The sequence below is a fragment of the Macrotis lagotis genome, chromosome X (assembly GCF_037893015.1).
Source record: "Macrotis lagotis isolate mMagLag1 chromosome X, bilby.v1.9.chrom.fasta, whole genome shotgun sequence".
Classification (NCBI taxonomy): Eukaryota; Metazoa; Chordata; class Mammalia; order Peramelemorphia; family Peramelidae; genus Macrotis; species Macrotis lagotis.
Genome location: NC_133666.1, coordinates 403,130,677 through 403,148,202, shown reverse-complemented (window position 1 = coordinate 403,148,202; position 17,526 = coordinate 403,130,677). Strand labels below are relative to the sequence as shown.

At 36.7% G+C, this 17,526-nt stretch overlaps 1 protein-coding gene across 1 annotated transcript; it reads left to right on the top strand.

The window, feature by feature from the left end:
• Nucleotides 1–1,410: 1,410 nt before the first annotated feature.
• On the top strand, nucleotides 1,411–15,981 carry TMEM70 (transmembrane protein 70). The gene is made up of 3 exons (XM_074206657.1): nucleotides 1,411–1,739; nucleotides 3,026–3,134; nucleotides 12,176–15,981. Exons 1-3 carry the CDS (start codon nucleotides 1,536–1,538, stop codon nucleotides 12,613–12,615), a joined length of 753 nt encoding a protein of 250 aa, XP_074062758.1. The 5' UTR covers nucleotides 1,411–1,535; the 3' UTR covers nucleotides 12,616–15,981.
• The last annotated feature ends 1,545 nt before the right edge of the window (nucleotides 15,982–17,526 follow it).

Below are 17,526 nucleotides of genomic sequence, written 5' to 3'. Positions count from 1 at the left end.
AAACAACACAAGGGAAAAGATGACAAGAAATTACAGAGGGACAGCTAGGTAGCAATGGATAAAGCACCGGCCCTGGAGTCAGGAGTACCTGGGTTCAAATCCGGTCTCAGACACTTAATAATTACCTAGCTGTGTGGCCTTGGGCAAGCCACTTAACCCCATTGCCTTGAAAAATCTAAAAAAAAAAAAATTACAGAAATTTCCAAGCTGAAGGTTTAAGAAAGGACTGTCTTTTGAAGAGGTAGTCTCTCCTTTTGAACCAGTGGACACAGTAATACAAGAAAAATATAATCAAAGGCTTTATATTGAGGTTTAGGCTGACTGGTGCGTCTATTAGATAAATTTAGGGCAGGAAACTTTACTTGACTATTTGTTTCTGAACTGTGAGGATTAGGGGAAGTGAGGAATAAACAAAAATAAACAGGAGACATAAGCAGACACAGACACACAGAAAAACATAGAGACAGAGACACAGACACCTGACTAGTTTGGAGCCAGAACTGAGATACTGAAACTTTTCTGAGATTATTCGTGAAAGGGAACCCTCTTCTTCTCAATGAATTCCATTTCACTTTTGGTCAACTTTTTTCCCAGTTATTTAACATTTTATTTGTTTTCCAATTATATACAATAGTAATATGTACCTATCATTTTTGTCAGGTTTTGAATTTTACAATTCCCCCCCCCCCCCGTCCCCCCCCATAGAAGGCTGTCTGATAGTTTACATCGTTTCCATGCTATACATTGATGTAAATTGAATGTGTTATAAAAGTAAACATAATCCCCCCCCAGAAGAATAGAAAGAGAGAAAAAAAATTGTATTTCAGTCTGTGTTCAGATTTCAATGGCTCTGTCTCTGGGGTGAGTTGCTTTCTTTATCATAAGTCCATCTTGGCCAACTTTTAATTGAGCTAGATAAATAAAGGTCCCATAGATAAAAAATGCCAAGTTAGAAGGGCTGTATCTATTTTATTTATTTTTTTTTTAGGTTTTTGCAAGGCAAATGGAGTTCAGCGGCTTGCCCAAGGCCACATAGCTAGATAATTATTAAGTGTCTGGGATCAGATTTGAACCCAGCTACTCCTGACTCCAGGGCCGGTGCTTTATCCACTGCACCAACTAGCCGCCCCCTACATGGCGGTTTTTCAAATCCTCAAAAGCCATTTTTTTTTGGCCACCAGCCGCCTCTTCGGATTCCTCTCCAGGCGCCATCGCCGGTTCCGTACCTGAACAGGGAAGAAACAGCAATGGCAGCTCCTCGTCCGCTACCCGCTGGGTCCTGAGGGCCCGGGCCATAGCGGGCTTTTCCGCACCCGGGAACTATAGTTGCGGGACCAGTTTCCAAGCGGACGGAGAAGGCCGGGTACCAGGTAGGCGGCCAATGAGGGACCCGGAGGTGGAAGGGAAGCGCGTCCGGAGGTGGAAGGGAAGCGTGCCCGGAGGGGAGGCTCTGCGGGTGGGACCGCGCCGCGCCGCGCCGCGCCGCCGCCGCCGGGAAGTAGTGCGGCCGTCGCCCGCGGCCACCTCGAGCAGGAATGTTGCTCCTAGCGGTCCGCGGGCCCTGGCTCCCCCGGCTGCGGCCGGGCGCCGGCGGGACGGGGAGGAGACCCTGGGTGGCGGCGGCGCTGCGGGCTCGCTGGGGGCCCAGCCGCGAGCGCTCGGGCAGCGGAGGGAACGCACGTGCAGCCCTCCGGGCACTGGCGCGAGGCCCGGGCCCCTGGGCACCCCGCCGCGAGCAGGTGCAGCCTCGGGCCTCCTGGCCCGCCCCGGGGGGTGGGGGCCCCGGGAGTGGGCTGGGAAAGGCCCTGGGGGCCAAGTTCATGGGTGTGGGAGGCCGCAGGGAGCACCTGGCCTTAACAGCCGGACACGCGTGGGTAAAATGCAACCGATTAGACTAGAGGCTGACCCCGGAGGCCGGACTTCATCCCATTTCCCTTCTTTGCCCGAGACTTAGAAATTTCTTTTTTTTTAAAAGTTTTTTTTTCCAAGGAATGGAGTTAAGTGGCTTGCTCAAGGTCACACAGCTAGGCAATTACCAAGTGTCTGGTCGGATTTGAACTTAGGTCCTCCGGACTCCAGGGTCGGTGCTCTATCCACCGTGCCACCCAGCCACCCCAGAAATTATTTTCTTAAAGTAGCTCTAAGACCTTTTCAGATAGGTAGAAATAAATACGGACCCCGTCCCCCACTGTTCTCTTTAAACCGTTGAGTCCATAGTCCCCGAAACAATTTGGGTGCAGAACTAAGGAGAGTGGAAATCCATACCATGTTTTTTTTTTGACTGTGTTTCTATTTTTCTAAATAATGTTCCATTTCCACGAATTGAATTGAAAAATCATCTGTACAGATGGATAGGTCCCTTACCCCTCTATAGTGTTGCAGATGGGTTTATGAAAAAGGTGGTTGAAAAGGAAATTGGGAAGCAAAGATTTAAATAATAGGGGAAATAGGACAAGGTTTAGGTTTTGAAGGGATTTTAAAATTAATCCTAGACTCAGAAAATAGGCTTCCATGATTATATTTCAGTTTTTAATAGCAAGAAAAGTCATTGGTGTAATGTTGTTCTGTTTTTTTAAAATTTAAAACAATATCAAGTAAAAGCGATGATAAAATAATCATGGAACAGAAGATCCATCCATTGAATTTACAAGACTTTTTAGGAAAGCTGTTGCCTTGCTATTTAATACCAGCAATAATATATTTATTTTTCAATAGTTTGACTTATTTCTTTTTTAACTTATAAATAGCTATTTGTAATTATGAAGAATGATCATCTCATGTTCCTTTTGATTTTCTGATCCCTTATTCCTGACATTGTAAGCACTGAACTTCCCACTTTCTTTTTTGAAAATTCAACTCAAATTCTGTTTCTTACAGATATTGCTTGTAGTGATTAAGTAAGTTTTTGGGAGTTTTGAAATATACTTAAGATAATAAAAAGTTCTTCCAAAATAACTAGATACTATATGATACACTGAAATTTTTAAAAATTGTGTAACATTTACAATGTGTTCTAATCCATTAGACAGCTTTTTCTTCTGGATGTATTCGATGTGTACATACTCATGCCCATGTTGAACAATCAGAAGATGGAAGACTGATTTATACAGGGAATATGGCAAGATCAGTATTTGGTATGTGATTAGACTTGGAATGTTGATTGTGATTTTAAGTACTTTCTTTAACCTATTGCTTAGAGAGAACTGGATGAAATGGAATAATGTGATGGTTTAAATACTTTTTTTAAGATGTATAAAATTTGGGTTATTTTTAAAATCATTTAATATGCATCTATTTTGTGTGTCAGTACAGTTAGTGTACATAAAACCAAAAATGAAAACAGCCCTTAGTCTCAAAGAACTTGCATTCAAGGCAAACAAGCTCATAAGTGAACTGGGAATGTTGCACTAATAATTGTAAGGATTAGGAAAGGTCTTAGAGAAAGGGAAGGAAATAAGTGTTAAGAAGCTATCTGACACTGCTAAGCACATTACAAGTATTGTCTCATTTGATCTTCCCAACTGTCCTTTAAGATAGCTGCTCATATCATCCCTATTACATTTTAAAATATTTTACATATTTATGAGGAAATTAAGGCAAACAGAAGCTATATAATTTGCCTCAGATTAGCTAGTGAGTGTCTGAAGCTGAATTTAAACTTGGATCTTCCTGATTCCAAACATGGTGCTTTTTCCATTGTATCCTCTAGCTTCCTTAGTGTATAGCATGACAGTTAAACTGAACTTTGAAAAGAACTAGGGATTCTAAGAAGAGAGGTGAGGAGCTGCTATATTCTAAGTATTGGGGGAATAGCCTGTAAAAAAGGTTTGAGTATTAGAATTAGAATGTTGTATATGAGCAATAGCAAGCAGACCAGTTTGACTGGAATATAGAATGCATGCAGGGTATCATTGTCTAATGGAAAGCATGGAAAGGTAAGATGGAAACAGACTGTCAAGATTGTGAATTGCCAAGCAGAATAGTGTGAACTCTCTCCCAATGACAGTAGGGAGGTGCTGGAGCTGTGCAGTGATAAGGTCAGTCAACAGTCAATCAGAGGGCATTGATTAAGCACCTATTCTGTATTTAATGTGATTTGATAATCTCTTTTGACAGTTGAAGGATGAGTTAAAGAGGGGAGAAACTGGAGATAGACCAATTACTAGTTAATGCAGTAGCTAGGGACTTCTTAGTAAACATCTATTAAGTACCTACTATATATCAGGAACTGTGCTAAGGTATGGGAGATACAAAAAAGAGGTAAAAGATAGTCAGTCTTTACCCTTCAAGGAGCTATTATTGAGGAGAAAAGAAGCAAACATATACAAATAAGCTACATTACAAAAAAATACAGGAAATAAGAGAGAGAATGCACAAGAATTGAGAGTTTGGAGAGGCTTCATGTTGAAGATGGAACTTAAGTTTTAGTTGGAACTTAAAGGAAACCATTAGTTGGAGATGAGGAAGGAAAACTTTCCAGGCATGAGGACCAGTCAGAGAAAATACCTGGAACTGAGAGCTGATTGTTTTGTTTAAAGAACAGTGAAGAGGCCAGTGTTACTGGGAAGAATACATGGTGAGGAATAAAGTGTAAGATGACTGGAAAGGCAGAAGGAAGCAGAGTATGTTGTGAAGGATTTTGCTTATGAAGCAAATTTTGTAGTTGATCCTCAAATCAGTAGGAAACTACTGGGATTTATTGAATGGGGTGGGGGAGGGGAAGATATATAGGTAGGACCTTTATTTTAGGAAAATCACTTTACTTGATGAATACAGAATGAATTGGAGTGGAGTGAGGCTTGAGTCAGGCAGACTACCAACAAGCTCTTGCATACTCAAGGGGTGAGGTAATGAGAGTTGTATCACAGTGGTGACAGTATTAGGAGAAAGAAGAGGGCATATTACAGAGATGTTACAAAAATAAAATCTGACAGATAAAATCTGTTTTGGCAACAGATTGGATATGGGGGGAATAGTGAGGTGTTGAGGATGATACCTAGGTGGGGAGCTTAAGAGACTGGGAGAATGTTATTGCCTTCTGTATCAATAGGGAAAATGAGGGTGAAAGATAACTAATTCCATTTTTGGAGATGTTGAATTTAAGATGTCTACTGGATATCTCAGTTGAAATATCTGAAAGGCAGTTGAAGATTTAAGATTGGAAATTAGCAAAGAGGTAGGGCAGGATAGCTAAATTTGAGTGTCATCATCATAGAGATGCCAGTGAAATCCCTGGAAGGAATTTATGAAACCACCGAGTGAAATGTAGAGAGAGAAGAGAATACTTATAGTACACTGAGGTATTATGTGGTTGAGAATTCAGCAAAGGAGATTGAAAAGGAAGTCAGATAGGTTAGAAGAAATCCAGGAGAGAGTTATGTTCTGCAGACTTATAGAGAAGAGAATATCAAGGAGAGAATGAACAGTAGTATGAAAGGCTACAGAGAGGTCAAGGAGAATGTAGATTGAGAAAGATGCAATTGGATCCAGCAGTTAAGAGATCATAATTTTGGAGAGAACAGTTTGGTGGAATGATGAGGTCAGAAGCTAGATTATAAGGGGTTAAGAAGAGAGTGAATGGAACTAATGTGGAAGCATCTGTTGTAGGTAGTCTTTTCCGAGTAGTTTAATCACAAAGGACAGGAGAGATCTAGGATGATTAAGGGGATAGAAGGCTTAAATGAAGGGTCTTTTTTGAAGTTGGAGAGAAATGGTCATGTTTTAGGCAGTAGGGAAGAAGTCAGTAGACAGGGACTAATTGAAAATAATTGATAGAGTGAGGATAACAGAGAGTAATTTGTTGGAGGAGACAGGATAGAATGAGGTAGAGGATAACCTTGGTAAGGAGTAAAGCTACCTCATGTGAGACAGAGATGAAGGAAGGTGATAATGAATGAAGGAGACATCTGATATGAGTTGAGGAAGAAGGGAGAAGAGTGAAGTCATGGTTAATGGCTTTAATTTTTTTCTTTAAAATTGAGGTAAGGATCTCATCTGAGAAAATGGGAAGAGGAGCCAAGGGAAAGTTTGAGGAGGGAAGAAAAGACTTGGAAGAATTGCTGTGGAGAATGGGATTGTGAGTTGATAAGGGAGTTATGGTAGGTTTGCATTGTAGCAGCAAGAGATTTTATAATGTTAATTGCAATGGACTCAAAAGTAACAGGTGTTAAAAAAAATAATTGTATGGTTTTCACTATCTTTGTTCCAGAGCATGTATGTAGGAGTGAAGGGGGCAAATGGTGGGAGTGATCCAAGGCTGAGGTTTGATGGAACACAATTGGTGATATGATAAAGGAACTAGGAATTCAAGAAAGGAGCACAGCATAGCCTCCAATTGGTCCACCAAGGGGTCAAGATGGGGAAAAGAAGAAAGAGTGTTTAGTGCAGGGGAGATGGACTGAGAGAGAATTAAGGAATAAAGATCTGAGATCATAATGTAGATGTGTTAGAGCAGTAGGCTGTTAAATCATGGAGCCATAAGTTGAAAATAGGACTTTTGTAAATTTTTCTTAAAAGCATTCCTTTAAAATACTTTTCCAAGTAATTATATGCTAAAAATAATCACTTTTTTTGGTGGGTGGATTTATGATGGCATTTTATCATACAGATGGAAATGAGCAATACCAACAAACTCCTTTCCAGGTATTATTTAGTATCCTGTTCTGTTGTTTCTGAACAAAATGTAGAGAGATAGTGATATATATCTCTCTTATAGTCAGCAAAAGGGAAGGATATGAGTTGTACAAGATCACCAAGATAGATAGAACTAGAAATGTTATTGTAATAAAGTGGTTACATCATGACTAAAGTTAGATTTCATCCTTCTGAAACTCTTGTCATGGGAAGTAATCTTTTAGTTACTTTGGATGAAGAACTTTCTATTTTTTATACTGTGTTGAATATAAAACACACATAGCTTTTTAGGAGCAATATAGAGTTGTTTTGACCACTCCAAGTTGCTCCCTCTTGCCTTTCATTTTGGTTCTGTCTTTTAGTCTTATATAGTTTTTTCTGTATCTTTTATTGTTGCAGGTATATCAGGTGGTATTGTTCTTGTTTCTGTTTAGAGTAAGTCTTATTTTTTAAAATTTAATTTTTTTTTTCGGTTAACAATCATTTATTTTCTCCTCCTCTACCCTCTTTGAATAAAATAAAAAAAATACATAGTACTGGAAACAAATTCCTACTTTGGCCATGTAAAAATATAGTTCTCATTCTGCAACTTGATGCATTATCTTTATCAGTTTTCTGAAATTGTGATTAGTCACTGCACTAATCAGAGTTCTTAAAGTTTTCAAAGTTGTTATCTTTACAATGTTGTTTTTATTTTATATTTTTTTTATTTTATCATTTGCTCTCTTGGTTCTGCTTACTTCATTCCAGATCAGTTCATACAAGTCTTTTTAGGTTTTTTGAAGGCATCTCTTTTTGTCATTTTTAATGTTGCAATGATATGCCATTACATTGATATAATTTTTCAACCATTTCCCCAAATGATGGGCACTTAGTTTTGAGTTCTTTGCCCCTACGAAAAGAACAGTTAATAATCCAGATCTGGAGAAACAACTGTGATTTCTGAAAACCAATCTTTTTTCCTTCCTATCCCCCCCATTTTTTTAACAAGAAAAAAAAGAAAAACAAGACTCGTAGTCAAGCAAAACAAATTCCATCTGGTTCTAAGAGATCTGGACAGTTTTCTTATAAGAAAGATGATGTCTTGAAATGTGTTTCAGGTTTTGTTTTGTTTTTTTTTTTTGGACATGGTTTTCAGGTTGACCATTGATTTTTCTTTTAGGGCGGGGGTTGCAAGGCAATGGGGTTAAGTGACTTGTCCAAGGTTATACAGCTAACTATTAAGTGTCTGAGCTGGATTTGAACTCAAGTCCTCCTGACTACAGGGCCAGTACTGTATCCATCGAACTACCTAGCTGCCTCATTGATCATTGATTTTTTGTTTTTGTTTTTGATTTTTAGGTTTTTGCAGGGCAGTAGGGTTAAGTGGCTTGCCCAAGGCCAAAGCTAGGTAATTATTAAGTGTCTGAGGCCGGATTTGAACTCAGGTACTCCTGACTCCAGGGCCAGTGCTCTAGCCTCTGTGCTACCTAGCCTCCCGACTATTGATTTTTAAGTGATCTCTCCATAATACGTTTTTTAATTTAGTATTTTTAACTGCTATTTTTTAGTCTTTTGACTTTATTTTATTATTTCTTGTTGTCTCATGGAACTATTAATTTCTATTTGATTTATTCTAATTTGCATGTGTTCTGTGTTTGGGTAGTTTTATGCCTTTTGTATCAAATTATCAGTCCCTTTTCAATCCTTTCATATCTGTTCTTTCTTTTTCAATTGTTTCTTCTCACACTCTAAATTTCATTTATATAATCATTTTTAACTCTTTTTAGCTTCCAAGAATTCTAGTTGAACTTACCTTCAAATTATACTTCCTTTTCTCTTATTAAGAGTTTGTATCTTGAGTGTCTGTCATAATAGTAGCTCTTTGTGGCAGAATCATCCTTCTAGTCCTACTTCCTTTCTTCATACGTGATGTGAAGTCTGAGCTCCATATACTTCTGGAGGAAATGGCTTGGCCATGTTCTTGTTTTGGACCCTCCTGTTTCTAGTGAAGTCGTCTCAGGGTTAAGAAACATTAAGACAAGAACAAACGATTATTAAATTAATCTTAGAAGAAAGACTTTGCATTCCAAGCAAGGCACCTGCCTTCTAGATTATTCCAAGAAAGACCTTGCATTTTTAAACATGTCTTCATTTATATAGGCTTGCAAAGTCATTAAAATTTTTTTTTGATATTTTCACCATTTGGATGTGAGGTATTATTTTATGAAAACATTTCATTTTTTTCTTTGTTACTGGGTAGATTTTCTCCTAGAGATTGTAACTGGAGACCAAATCAATGGGTTGGAAGGAGAGGGGGTTGGGGGAGGGGGGACTATGTTAGGCCATATAATATTGCTTGGTTTGAATCTTGCAGCTCCTTGATATTTGTAAGACTTGGAGTGTGCTCTTCTCATGAGAAAAGTAAATAAGGTTTTTTTTTGTTTGTTTGTTTTTTTGCTCAGAGGAGTCTCTCAGTATTTTTTTTTTAAGTAGATTTTTATCCCTAACAAGAGTGTGGTCCAGTCTGACTAGAGAAAGGAGGAAAGCATTGTGAGATAAGATTAGAAAGTTTGGTTAAGGATAGTTATAAAGCTTTTTGAATCCAAGAAAGAGGACCTTAATTAACCACAGTAGACATTAGGGAACCACTGAAGATTTTTGAACATTAAAATGACCAGATCGATACCTAAGGGAGATTTTTCTTATTATAGGATAACTTATAGTGGGGACAAAGAGTGAAGATGGGAAGATCTGTGATACTATTATTGTAGTAATTTGTAGGTAGAAATGAGAGTGTATTTTGACTTAGACCAGTATATTTCTCGGGTGGAATATGCAACTGTACTGAGAACTGATGGATCATGGTAGACTACCTGTTGAACAAAGCATGCAAGAAAGAACATGAGTTATTTAACTTTTAAATGTCATGGGCATTTCATAGAACTGTACATTCTATAGAAAATGTTGACCTGTTGATAGAGGGAGTTTCCTCATTGCAAGTTCTCTATAACAATGATATGTTCAAACCTGTCCTCCTACCCCCATCCCTTACCCCCCTCAACAAAAAAGTCTAGCTCACTTGCCACTTTTCTCTTTTTTTATATCTTTTTTTTTAATTTAAGGCAATGGGGTTAAATGACTTGCCCAAGGTCACACAGCTAGGCAATTATGTAGACACATTGTCTGGAATCTCCAGACTCCAGGGCTGGTGCTCTATCTGCTGCGCCACCTAGCTGCCCCAATTGCTACTTTTCTCTAGAAGTTTTTTCTGGGCTTCCATGTTACCACTTTAGTTGCAAATGACCTTCCTTTTTGGATTTTACATAACCATTTGGTTTTTTTACTCTCTAATGCATTCATATGATATCGTGTAATATAGCTCTCAATAATGGTGTCTTTTTAGATTCCTAAGTTCCCTGAGAGAAGAAGTTGTGCTTTATCTAAATTTGTTGCTTCCCTGGTACACAATCCTTTGCAATATATACAATATATAATAAATGTAGCAGCATGAGTTGGCACCAGTGCTACAGTTTATTCAGTACTCCTGGAGAATGTCCCTATTACAGATCAAGTCTTACAGCATAGCTAAAAAATAAGATTGACTGTTCATATCAAGAAGATCAACTACAATGTATCTGAGTTGTGTAAATATAGAAAGGTATAAGGGCTGTGAAGCATGCAGCAATTCAAAACTGAAAAATAAAGCATTGTCACAAAAATATTTTAGATCTCTGTGATCTCTGAAAAATCCTTTGGACTACTAAGAAGACTTGTGCCAGAGTGGCAATATTTGGAATGGAAATGTTGAGACAAATTCAAAGGAATTGTGAGTAATATCAATAGGACATGCTAATTAATGGTGTATAAGGGTAAAGAGTCAAAGGTGGTGGCAAGGTTTTGAAAATGGAAACATAGTTAATGTTGCTGTTGACAGAAATAATGGATTCAGAAAGAAAAGCAGATTTTTGGCCAAAGACAAATGAGCTTGGTTTTGGACATGTTGAATTTGAGGTCCTGGTGGAGATATGCTATAAACAGTTCTCTTCTCAGAAGAGAACTCAGATAGAGTATTCTGTAAACATGTGATGACCCTTAAGAAGCACTAACATAAATGAGTTTGGAAGAAAATAAAGAGCTAGAGATGTAAAGAGGCAAGAAGTGAACTAGGGGGAAATGCAGTATTTGAAACCAAGGAAGAAGAATGTGCCAATGTTTTAAACTACAAGAAAAGTGAAAAAAGTGAGGTCGTAGGAAGTCTTTGGTAATAGAGCTGTCTTAATAGAGATGAGGATGCAAATTGAATTCCAGACAGATAGGTGTATGTTGTATCAATTCTAGATATATATAAAGAAGCCCAGATATGGAAGAGGTCTGGAAATCCTAACTGAAATTATGTAAACCTAGTAAGAATGTTTATCTTTAAAGTAAATTGTATGCCAGCACTCTTTAAACCATTTGGTCAGAACATTGTTATAGAATGAGCATAAATTTGAACTTGAAGAGAAAAACTAATCATAGTCACTATCTATTAGAATAATGAGTAATTATAAAAATAAATATGAGGGGGCAGCTAGAAGGTGCAATGGATAGAGCACTGGCCCTGGAGTCAGGAGGACCTGAGTTCAAATTTGGTCTCAAAACACTTACTAGTTACCTAGCAGTGTGGCCTTGGGCAAGTCACTTAACCCTATTGCCATAAATAAAAAATAAATAAATATGAGTACCTAAAATAGGCCCTAGGGAGTGAAGCACTTGAAAGAACAGTTAATGAGTTGCGGGTTTTGAACTCATAGAAGTTATAAGATCCTAGGTTTAATATTTTGCATGTTATAGAGATCTCCTACCTCCCCTCCAACTTCCATTTTGAATAAATGAATGAATGAAAAAAATATATAATAAATATTTACTGTCCTTCGGGCACATTTTGGTTTAGTAGGCCTAACTTTGGCCTCACCTGTCTTTGCCAGTGAAAACCTTCCCTCAAAGGTTGTAGTGATTTGCCTGTTTTTTGTTGTTGTTGTTGTTCCATGCTGCTAAGGTGAATGTTTAAGTACATTAATATTGGTATGGATAGAAGTATTATTTAGCATCAAAATTATCAAAGTGTGAAATTGCAAGCTCATGTATAATACAAAATATTTTATAGCCTAAAATTATCTATTTGTTATGATTGTAGAATTGAGTATTCTGAACACTTAAGACACACACATTTACACACACAAAAAAGCCCTCGGATAATTTTATCTGATAATTCACGGGGCAATTACTTTGAGACTTGAAATAGGTAAAGATCTTTACTTGGGACACTCCAGATACATAAAAGTACAGTTTAATAGAATTCCATTTGATCAACTTATTAAAAACCAGTTTTTATTTGTTAATTTATTAATTTTTATTATTAATTTAGATCTTATAGTGAGTAATTTGAAAATCTTAGTGAGAAATACGTTCTTTAGCAACTTTTGTCATATAAGAACAACAATTGAGAATGAGTTGGATAAAGTGATTAATTTGTTCCTTAGAAAAACACTAACCAATTTTTGTTTTTTTAAAAATTCAGGTGTAAAATGTTTCTCTTATTCAACAAGTCTGCTCAGCCTTGCATTGCTACCATATATGTTTGGACAAGCTAATATTGAATTTGGAAGTCTGCCTCTGAAAATTGCATTTTATGGTGCTTTGGGAACTTTTACATTAATTACTCCAATGCTGCTTCACTTTATTACAAAGGGATATGTGGTTCGATTGTACCATGAAGCGAATACAGATACTTATACAGCCATTACTTATAATGTTGTTCTTTTAGAAAAGAAAACGGTATTTCATCAGAATGATGTAAAGGTTCCAGATATCAAAAGTATATTTACCTCATTTTATGCAAAAACAAAATCATTGCTTGTTAATCCAATGCTTTTTACACATCCTCAAGATTATAACCATCTTATGGGCTATGACAAGCCTTTTACTTTTGACATTGAAGAATCTGATGAAAACAAATAGTATGAAGAAGATAAATATGATCTTTTTTGTTGTTACATAACTATTCAAATACATGTTTTTATATTATTGTAAAATAATAAATTATCATTTTATTGTTATTATCTGACTTTTAAAATAATAATAAAATAATAATAATAAACTTTTGAAACCATATGAAATAGTGTTAGCTTACTTATAACAAAATACTTTGAAAGGATTCTTTTTTGAAATCTCTCTATATATGTTTATATATTTAAAAATTTGAACTTCACAAACCAAAAAAAGAGAATATTTCTATCTATTACTTGCAAAACCAGTATGCTAAAATGAGAACTTTATAGATTATAGGATGTCTCCTCAAATCTTTCCATGACCCCTTCAAATATAATATTTTTAAGCTTTAAAAATTCTTCCTATACGTCATATATGATTCTTACAATGACCCTGAAGTCTGTTCACTTCTTTTTCAAAGACTTCGGTGTTCCATGACAGTCAATAGCAAAATATTCATTTTAGAAAGTTGCCTTTTTTCAGGTTGAAGCTTAGGAATCATCAAATCTACTGAGTAATTCCTCTAGACAATCCAATTCATTATGCTTCATTCAGGTCCTGGTTCCATCCATGCACTATGGCCAGAATATATATAATGATGGATCAACTCTTGAGTTTTCAATTCAATGACATTTTTTTTTAAGTTAGTTATTTGGGCGGCTAGGTGGTGTAGTAGATAAAGCACAGGCCCTGGAGTCAGGAGTACTTGGGTTCAAATCCGGTCTCAGACACTTAATAATTACCTAGCTGTGTGGCCTTGGGCAAGCCACTTAACTCCATTTGCCTTGCAAAAACCTAGAAAAAAAATTTATTTATTTAGAAATTTACAATTCCCCCCCCCATTCTTGCTTCCCTCTCCCCCTCCCCCCACACAGAAGGCAGTCTGTTAGCCTTTACATTGTTTCCATGGTATACATTGATCTAGGTTGAATGTGATAAGGAAGAAATCATATGCTTAAGGAAGAAAAATAAAGTATAAGACCAAATGGTAACAGTTTTTTCTTTTTTTTTTTTAATTTAAGGCAATAGGATTAAGGACTTGCCCAAGGTCATACAGTTAGGCAATTAAGTGTCTGAGTCTGGATTTGAACTCAGGTACTCCTGACTCCAGGGCCGGTGCTCTATCTATTGTGCCACCTAGCAGCTCCCAAGATAACAGTTTTTTAAAAAAAATTAAAGGTAATAGTCTTTGGTCTTTGTTCAAATTCCACAGTTCTTTTTCTGGATATAGATAGTATTTTCCATCACATATACCCCCAAATTGTGCTTGATTGTTGCACTGATGGAATGAGCAAGTCCATTAAGGTTGACCATCACCCCTATGTTGCTTTTAGGGTGTACAATATTCTTCTGGTTCTGCTCATCTCACTCAGCATCAGTTCATGCAAATCCCTCCAGACTTCCCTGAATTCCCAACCCTCTTGATTTCTAATAGAGTGTTAGTGTTCCATGACATACATATACCACAGTTTATTAAGCCATTCCTCAACTGATGGACATTCCCTCGATTTCCAATTCTTTGCTACCACCATCAGGGCTGCTGTGATTATTTTTGTACAAGTGATGTTTTTACCCTTTTTCATGATCTCTTCAGGGTATAGATCCAGTGGTATAGCTGGATCAGAGGGTATGCACATTTTTGTTGCCGTTTGGGTGTAATTCCAAATTGCTTTCCAGAAAGGTTGGATGAGTTCACAGCTCCACCAACAATGTATTAAGTGTCGATGACATCTTAATGTGAACATTAGACAATCAATTGCTTCTCCCCATGTGTATAATCATGTTGATTATATACTGGATGATAAATATTTAGGAAGCTTAGAGGTGTTCTTGGACTTGAAACAACAAGCACTTATTAAGCACCTACTGTATACTCGGTACTAGGCATATGAAAGCAACAGTCTCTGCTTTTAGAGAACTTAACACAATATGAAAATTCAGCATATTCTTGAATACAGGCTATAGAGTGGCAGGGGGTGGGGTGGGGGCTGGGGTATCTGGAAAAGCACTTTGAAGGAAATTGTACTTTATTTGAACAGGAAGAAGAATATTTCAGGTATAAGGAATGGACTGCAATGGCCCAAAGGTGGGACATAGAATATAAATCTGGAGAACAGAGTGTATGGGGGGTGGGGTGCCAGAGCAATGTGCAATCAGCTTGACAGAAAAGGACTTTAAATGTAAAACAGGAGTTTGCATTTTATAAAGTAAGGTTTCCTAACCTAGGACAAATGTATATGTCTTCAGAGGATATGGAAAGTTGTCAAGAGGGCATAAGGAATATGTGACATTGATAAACCAATTTTACATTAAGAATTTATGTACTGGGTAGGGGCAGCTAGGTGGAGCAGTGGATAGAGCAATGGCCCTGGTCAGGAGTACCTGAATTCAAATCCTGCCTCAGACAATAATAATTACCTAGCTGTGTGGCCTTGGGCAAGCCACTTAACCCCATTTGCCTTGCAAAAAAAAACTAAAAAAAAAAAGAATTTACTGAATAAAGCTTTATAAAAAAAGAATATTTCCTACTGAATAGGGAGATACATGAACTGAAAAAAATTTGGGAACCCATTTCCTATGACTGAATCAATCATGCAGAAATATTAGTATATGGAGGATGGAACCATTTATAAGGAATCCCCCTTCCATTTTTATTCTTTGCTGGACAACCTCTATGATAGCAGCATACACCTTAGATAACTATTAAGATCTGGATTCAAATCCTGATTCAGATATTAGCTCTATGACCTTAAACAAATCATTTAATTTCATTGTACTTCAATTTCCTCATCTATAAAATGAGGGGATTTAACTCTAACTTCTAAGGTTCCTTCCAGCTTTAAATAATATTTATATACATATATGTCTCTATACATTTCCATATAGATATGTATGTATATATCATGACTATAAAATGTCCTTTTGTAGCTTGTAAAACTCTAAAGACAATTTCAGAAGACGACTTCCAAAAAATATTTTGAGTGATGGCAGTTATTGCTTTAAAAGAATATAGTCTAGGAGCAACCAGGTAGTGCAGTGAATAGAGGACTGGTCCTGGAGTCAGGAGGACCAGAGTTTAAATCTGTCCTCAGACATTTAATAATTACCTAGCTGTGTGAACTTGGGCAAGTCACTTAACCTCATTGCCTTAAATAAAAATAAAATTTAAAAAAAGTATAGTCTCCCAAGATGATTACTTTGAAAGAAAATACTAATTTGAATGTGTACATTCTAGCATATTTAAAAATTCCATTCTTGTGATTTATACACCTGGGTTTTTTGACTTTCTATTTTTTGTGTGTGTATAATTAAAGCACAATGTAAAATTGCACATAATTGAACAATAAAACTCTTCTTAAAGTTAATTTTTTTGGTTCTTTGACACATTCCAGTTTTAATTCCCATCTTATGTGTGTGTGTGTGTGTGTGTATGTGTGTGTGTGTGTGTGTGTGTGTCTATGTATGTATGTGTGTAGGATAGAAGGTGAGGAGTGCTTGCTCTAAACCTTTGTCACAGCAATGATATGGGAAGTTCATTTTAAATCTGTAGTCTTCACTTAACCCCATTTGCCTTTCAAAAAAAAAATCCTAAAAAATAAAAAAAAATAAATCTGTAGTCTTGGAAAGTTTCCTGGGAGCTTTCTCCAGAGAGAAAGCTGAGAGTTTAAATGACTTTTCTAGGGTCATATGGCTAGTATATGTTAAAATGAAGTCAAAGGCAGGAGTTGAACCCAGGCCTTTCTGGATTCATTATGTCAAACTGTCTATCAAGTTCTAGCTATATATCTCTATTTTTTTTTCTGTTTTCTTCTTGAAGACTTTTTGGGTTTTTTTTCAATTTTGCAAGAATTTATTTTTTTTCCTACTAATTTTTTTTGAAAGGTTTTGAATTTTACAATTTTTTTCTCTCTCCCTCCCTCCCTCCTCCCCCACAGAAGGCTATCTGATAATGGTCTTTACATTTGCTTCCATGAAATGCATAGATCAAAACTGAATGTGCTGAGAGAAGAAACAGATCCAAAAGGAAACATTAGATATAGCAAAATTATGTAATATAGATGACAGCTTTTAAAAATTGAAGATATTAATCTTTGGTCTTAATTTAAACTCCAGATACAGGATGGTATTCTCTATCAGAGATTCCCTAAAATTATCCCTGATTATTGCACTAATGGAGTGAGCATGTCCATCAAGGTTGATCATCACTCCATTTTGTTAAGGTGTATAATGTTCTGGTTCTGCTCATTTGAAGACTTTTTTCATCTAAATGAACTTGTTATAAAGTAGCTAATTCCTTGAAAGAATAAAAAAAGGTGTTTTGATTTTTTTCTCCATGTTTCTAAAAATAAACGCTTTGGGCATTTAAAAGTCACAATTGCTTCATTATTAGGATGCATAAAATCCAATTTATTCTAGTTTGATGGCTTTCTCAGAGTCTGAAGGTAGTCACAAAAAGCAAAGTCAGGCTCTCTTATAAGTACCCAGCTAAATATGCTCAGCAGATAAAACCATGTTGAAAGAGAATGAATTGTTCTTTTCATAGAATTTAGAGGTGGAAGAAAGATCATCTAGTGATTGTACTTTAACCTCCTTTATAAGATGAAAAAACAGGACTAGAGAAATAAAACTTAATGTCCAAGGAATAAAAAGAAATTAAAATTAAAACTCTCACTGCCTAAAGTGATTAACAGTTATGACAGCTGGTTCTGATGACAGGGAAAGTGGGCAGTGACACTAAAGAAAGAGCAGGTTCTTGGAAGTGAAAAACTCATGATTGGCCACAGAATTGTTAAAAAGAAAAAGTTAAGATCTTTATTCACCCGTGTGTCCTCAGGCAAGCCACTTAACCCCATTGCCTTGCAAAAACCTAAAATAAAAAAA

Bases quoted from the DNA above. Each gene is read 5' to 3' on its own strand.
- TMEM70 (XM_074206657.1), top strand. From the start codon at position 1,536: ATGTTGCTCCTAGCGGTCCGCGGGCCCTGGCTCCCCCGGCTGCGGCCG. The intron at 1,740-3,025 runs GTGCAGCCTCGG...CTAATCCATTAG, and splicing joins GGGCACCCCGCCGCGAGCAG to ACAGCTTTTTCTTCTGGATG. The intron at 3,135-12,175 runs GTATGTGATTAG...TTAAAAATTCAG, and splicing joins TATGGCAAGATCAGTATTTG to GTGTAAAATGTTTCTCTTAT.